Source organism: Cryptomeria japonica, chromosome 11, assembly GCF_030272615.1.
Source record: "Cryptomeria japonica chromosome 11, Sugi_1.0, whole genome shotgun sequence".
NCBI classification, from domain to species: domain Eukaryota; kingdom Viridiplantae; phylum Streptophyta; class Pinopsida; order Cupressales; family Cupressaceae; genus Cryptomeria; species Cryptomeria japonica.
Window position 1 is genome coordinate 461,320,337 of NC_081415.1, and position 6,615 is coordinate 461,326,951.

The following is a 6,615-nucleotide window of genomic DNA, read 5'->3' on the forward strand; positions in this document are numbered from 1 at the left end:
TGCACAAACGGGCCAGTAGTGGTGCACAAATGGGCTAATTATAGCAAAATAATGTCAAAAAAAGGTGATCTACTATTGGGGCATTTGTCCACTACTATTGCAAATTTTGAGTTATCTACTTTTGGTGCAAAGGAGTTCATGTATGGGTAGTCACTTTGAAATGACCACTTTTTGACCTTTCGATACAACGATTTGCACAACGTGCATCGTCTCTACCTAGAAGCTGGATCCTTAGTTATAAGCAGTTAAGTCGTATACAGAGACAACCAAAAGAAAAAAAAAGATTGAAATCTGACATACGGTTTGAGAGTTCTATGTGCGCGAAGTTAGCTATGTCCACTACTGGTACCCTTCCCCTATAGCCTCTTCATTTTATCCATTTTTAAGGAGAGAAGTAGCAATTTCTTTTTAGGTTTTCAACAATTTCTGCAACATACATAATAATTTGTTACTTCCATATAACTTCTAGGCTATTTATTTGACTAGTATAACATCAAAGTTCACCTTACATCAATCTACATCCTCGATATCGCTTTTCTTTTCAAATGTGTTCTTTCTATTATTAAAAGAAGACTCTCATTAGAGAAGAAAAGAAAGGAAGCCAAAAATAGTTCCTTGAGTACACTATTGCCACAATCAACAATCTAAAGTAAATTCTATCTATTCAACTACTAACAACTTCAAAGCCCACCTTGCAATAGTTTGTTTTGACCATTGGCATCAATATCCTCTATATTGTTTACTTAATAGTTTGTTTTGACCATTGGCATCAATATCCTCTATATTGTGAAATAGGACTTATGAGAAATGAGTAATCTTGAATGACTAGATATTCAAATATTCATTTGACTACTAAAGTATTTAAAATAATCTCATTCTCAATTACAAGCTCAAAGGATATATATAGACTAGATGAACCACTTTGTGTTTTAAAATTTTTTAGGGCTTAATGTGTCCTAACTCTCAATTGTAGATTTCTATCCTCACAAAGCTCACCCTAGCCTAAAATCTCCTCTACTTGAGCAAATTTTCTCATTTTTAAATGCTCATTGTAAAAACCATCACCCAAACAAACACCTCGCACAATAACAAAAAAATAATTCTATTCACAACTAGAAATTCATACATTCTCACAACTCTAATACGCTACATATTAAAATTTTGTATAGTAAATCCTCGCTAATGAAAAACAAGCTAAAAGATTGAATAAGTCCATTGTAAGCTTTAAACAACTATTTGTAGCAACACCTTTATATTAGTTGAGTTAAGATTTAAAGCATTATCATAAACTATAGGGGTCACACGAGGTAAATAAATTTAGACTAACTAAAACAACATTCTTATACGGCTTAAATATCTCATAAATCAAAATTAATTAAAAAATAATACAACCAATATAAAAAATTTAATTAAAAAATTTATAATTTTCTCATGAAATTCAAGACATTATAATTTTAATACTTAGTAATTTATTTTTTATTTTTTTATCAATTGACGTGTTAAAACTATTGGAATTACATAAAAGTCATGGTATACCTGCCTGAACGAGAACTTAAAAATGTAACAAGACGTCTGTAAACACAAATACATAAGAAATGTAACGAAATAAGTTTCATATTGGCAAAGATTATTTAATTCCCCCCTGAACTGTGCAGGCACTGTTAACGTTTCTTGTCGGGGAAGATTTTGTCATTTGACTTAAAATTATAAAATGCTAATATAAAACTTGGTGGGTCCGACTCGCCACTGGGATTCCTCTGCAAAACTAAAAATATTTTAATTAGACAGATTTTTAATGGTTCCTCACTTTAAGGGATGGCATATATATATATTTTTAATTATCTCCATAATAGGTCAGTCTTATGACAACTTTTATGTATATGAGAAAATAATTTTTTTTAAGTTTAACCTCGGCTAATTAGTTAAGACTAATTAATGTGATAGATTAGTAATTGAATAATTAGTATTACTTTCTCATGGGATTAGGGTGTTTAGTTTTAGAATTGATGTGAAATGAATTTGATTTGACATTGAAATCTACTCTATTAATATTAAAAAAAATAGGCGATTTGGACATGACTTTTTGTTTTGAATTATGTGTAAAATCATCATCTTTTTTTAGGTTGAATTCATAGATTTAGGTTGTTTTCTTATATGTGGATCTATTTTGCAGCTTGTAGATTTGATCTTGATGATTGCATACTTTTAATGTCTAGTTTGGTAGAATGTCTTTTTTTTTTGTTGGTTGTAAAGACTAATGGTATTTAAAAATATTTTTAGGGAGTTGTTCAATTATGAGGGGCGGTCGAACATATCCCAACCACGATGATTCTCCCATTATATTTGAAGATGGTAGGCAAGTGTGTAAATGTTCTAGATTACGATTTTGAATTAAATCTTATTCCTTTTAGTGCACCAAATGAAGTTTTCCACTAATAATTGCTCCTTAAATGTTATAGGAAGTCAAATGATTCCAAGTTGGTGCTAGGATATGAATGTCTTCAATACCCCAACATAACGATAATAACAAAAAATGGGTACTAAATCAATGCATTGTGGCAAATAAATAGATAGGAGTCAACCACAATTTAAATATAAAACTTATAAATTTAGGGGCCGATCTTGTGGGGAGTCGACTCAACATAACGAAGTAGTTAAGTCAAGGTGGAGAATGAGTATCTAAACATGATAGACATGAAAGGTTCAATAAATGTCAACTATATGGGATCACACATAGGAATAGATGGGATAAGGTAAGATGTTACTAATGAGTTAAGGTGGGGATATGTAGAGGATTAGGGAATAAGCCCAACTTCATACAAGATTGTGACACTTGTTGATATGTAATTGCACTAAAGACATTATCTGAAAAATAGGTCCAAAACTAAAAGGGAATCTACATGGGTATGTAATTGCAATAAAGACATTATCTGAAAATAGGTCCAAAACTAAAAGGGAATCTACATGGGTACGTAGATTTTACCATCAAATATTCCATTTTAAGGTGCACGTGAATTTCAAAATGATTGTGTATGTCAAAGTATAGAGCATTTGTAAATATGCATGAAATAAGTATGGCTTTCTTACCCAACTTTCTTTCCTTTTGCTTGTAGTTGTTAAGTAATGGTTGAATTTTGATGCACCACAACTTGATTTAATACTGTAGCAGCCTTTTAGACATGATAACCTAGTTTTTATATCATTATTCTTGTCTCAATTTTTTTTTCTTTTGTTCACAAATGGTGTTTTCTTTGTGATACTATTTGTTCTTTGTTTGTGTTATTTTTGTTCTTGCAACCTCTCTTGGTATATTCCATGGAGACCCACACTTTATTGTGGAGGTACCTTTAGAATTGGTTTATATGTGTCCAAAGTAAAGTGACTCAACTCTACATTTGGCTCGCATTTATATCTTCAAATTTTTATATCTTCCTTCATGAATAATTCTATGCATTGGTGTAGAATGTATTGCTTCCAAATTTTCTAGCCATGGTCTTCTAATCAATATGGAGAATCTATCAAATGTAGGAATAAAACGGTATAATACATGTACATCTTAAGTTCAAACTTAGTGATAAGATGACACAACCTAGATCATTGATTGATTTTACATTTGTTGTTAGTAGATAAATTTTTTAATGAGCATATGATTTTAGCTTGAGATTAGCAATTTTTTTTGTGGCAAATTTTTGCCAGTTGGCGAATATATCGAATTGGGGATTTTGAAAATGGTGAATCCTAGCACACTGCTCGATTGGCCCATTCGCCTAATTTTTACGAATTTTGGACCCTATGCAAGTTAATTCGCCATTATTTTTTTGACTAGTCATACATATTTAATTTTTCTTTGCCAATAGCTTCAAAATGTTCCAATGTACGTAAATGATATTTTTCACCTAAAATATTGAATCAAAATGCATTAATCCACCCATATATTGTTGATGTTTATAGCTTTGGTCAAATTCCTTCTATGGCCCGACAAAGCTAATCTAAATGTCTAATTGGCCTATCGGCCTTAGACATTTTATGGGATCGATTTATGCACTGATTTAATATATATATTCTTACCGATTTTGTATTTGTAAAATATAACTAATTGTTAATCCCGCCACCCTTGGTGAAAAGATGGGTTAGTTATAATGTAATCGATCCTTGGTGAAGAGGCGTGTTGATTAATGTTAAGCTGACTTTTGGAGAAGATGTGTTCCTTTGAAGGGTGTCGACCCTTGGGGGAAGAGTTCTACCGACAGATATAAAGGGATATCATATCTCACTTCCTTGGCAATCAATCACATTCATACAACAAGCAGATCGAAGAATATGTCCTTCAACAGATCGTGTATATCATCCTTCAACATCTCGTGTTCATCTTCAGCAGTTCGATTCCTTCCTCAGTAGGTCGTGTTCATAAGGCAGATCGAACTTATACTATATACATTTCTTTAGAAGTTTGGATTGCACTGCAATCTAGAGTGAATCGATTTGATCATATAGCTTCAAAGTGTGAAGCATTTGTAAAGATATCTTGCTAATATATTACAAGACATTTGTTGCTGGGTTTTTCATCTTCAAGAGGAAGGTTTTCCCAGGGTATATTTTGTGCAATTGTGTTTAAAGTATCTTCTATTTAATCCGACGATAAAACTTAACATGGTCTAAGAGCCACGGTGAAGTAGATCGTGATCTATAACTGCAAAGTTCTCCTTCATCTCTCTCCTTGAAGAAGAAACATCAAAGCCTAAAAAATGGAGAATGGTCTTAAAGTCGAGGATAGACTTGTAGGCGCATCAAACTTCACTTCGTGGAAGTTTAGAGTTCTTATTGCACTTGAAGAAAATGATCTTCTTCGGTTTGTGAAGGAAAAGGAACTATCCGAGCCAAAAAATCGAGAGGAGAAACTTAAATTCAAGAAGAATGCCATAAAAGCGAAAAAGATATTGATTGACTCCGTGAGAGATCATTTAGTGCCTCTCATTTCTAAGATGACAACTGCAAGAGACATGTTCAAGACCTTGGAAGGCCTATATGATATTAACAACCCAAGTAGGGCTCTTGGATTGAGGCAACAACTTCACCAAGTCAAGATGGCAAAAGGAGAATTTGTCATGTCATTCTTCTTGAAGATCTTTGAACTAAGGGACCGACTAAGCGCTATTGGAGATCTAGTGGTTGATAAAGACCTTGTCATGTTGGCATTGAATGACCTTCCTCATTCTTGGGAGCCATTTATTCAAAGTATAAGTGGGAGATCCAAATTGCCTAAGTTTGATCATCTTCATGTGGATTGCATTCAAGAAGAATCTAGATTGGTTGCCAAGGGAATTGCCAAAGGTTCTTGCCACTCAATCCACCAAGAAAGGAAGAAATTGGAAGAAGGGAAACTTCAAGAGGAATAAAGATCAAAGATTAGATTTTGCACCTGATTCAAAGAAGAAGAAGAAGGATCTCTCTCACATCCAGTGCTTTAAATGTGACAAGTTCGGTCACTATGCAAGGGATTGTTTGACAAGACCTAAGCAACAAATGGCAAACATTAATGAAGTCTCAACTCAAAAGGAAGCTGAAGACAACTCCAATGGATTCCTCTTCATATCTACCTTATCAAGTAATGTTCCTGTTAGCACATATTTTTGCAAAATATTTTGTGCTATTTATTGATGTTTTATATGTATATTTTCATCATTAGAGCATTTACTGTTGGATTGCATGTACAGGAGATATGTTGCTGTGTCAGAGAAATCCAATTGTAGCCTGAATCTATATGAACAAGTATCACTTGGGCATATTAAGGGATGACATTGAGTATGGTGACATTTTGATAACCTTCATCATGAGAGTCTTTGCATTGCAAGAGCACATTTTAGGGTTCATCACAGAAGCAGAGTCATGAGTGCATTCAGAGATGTTTTCAGTGCGTAAGAAGTCCATTAGCATGGTTGTGGAAAGTTACATTTGTGAAAGAAAGCCCTCTCTTCATAAAATATAAAATCATGTTTATCGACGTAAGTCACCCCGATAAGATTGCCTAAGGAGAAAAGGGTGCGATCGACAGGAAGAAGTTTGGCGAGTTAGTGATCCATCGTGAAGATTTACATCGATAGCATAACAAGAAGACGGAGTCATCGGCATAGCGTTCACTATTGGAAGCATAGAGAAAAAGTTACCCCGATACTCGATGAGGTTATCGACATAACTTATGCCGATGTCAGATGGAGCGGAACACTTGTTGGCGATGTCATCGGGTCATCGAAAAGTGTCATCTTGCGCTACCCCGATACCTGATGGACTAGATGGCGAAGACGGTGTTATCGACTTGACTTACTCCGATGAGGCAATACCTAAGGAGGAGAATACTGAGTCATTGGGGTAACTTAAGCCAGTGGGGAGAGGTGTTTTAGGTTATGCCGATACCCGATGAGGAAGACAAGTCGGGCACAAAGAAGGAGCCTTAATCAAGATAAGTTACACCGATCAAAGTTGAAGTCATCGGGATATCATCGGCTCATCAGGAGGAGACATTTTTCATTACACCGATACCCGATGAGAAAGCAGAGATGGGTGCGAGCAAAGAGATCTCATCGGGGAAACGTATGCCACCGATAGACCGGAGAAGTA

General features: G+C 34.4%; 1 protein-coding gene across 1 annotated transcript; it reads left to right on the forward strand.

Annotated features, from left to right (window-relative positions):
• The first annotated feature begins 4,745 nt into the window (after window positions 1–4,745).
• Window positions 4,746–5,396, forward strand: LOC131068848 (uncharacterized). Its single transcript, XM_058004131.1, has one exon. The coding sequence runs from the start codon at window positions 4,746–4,748 to the stop codon at window positions 5,394–5,396; it is 651 nt and encodes a 216-aa protein (XP_057860114.1).
• Window positions 5,397–6,615: the final 1,219 nt, after the last annotated feature.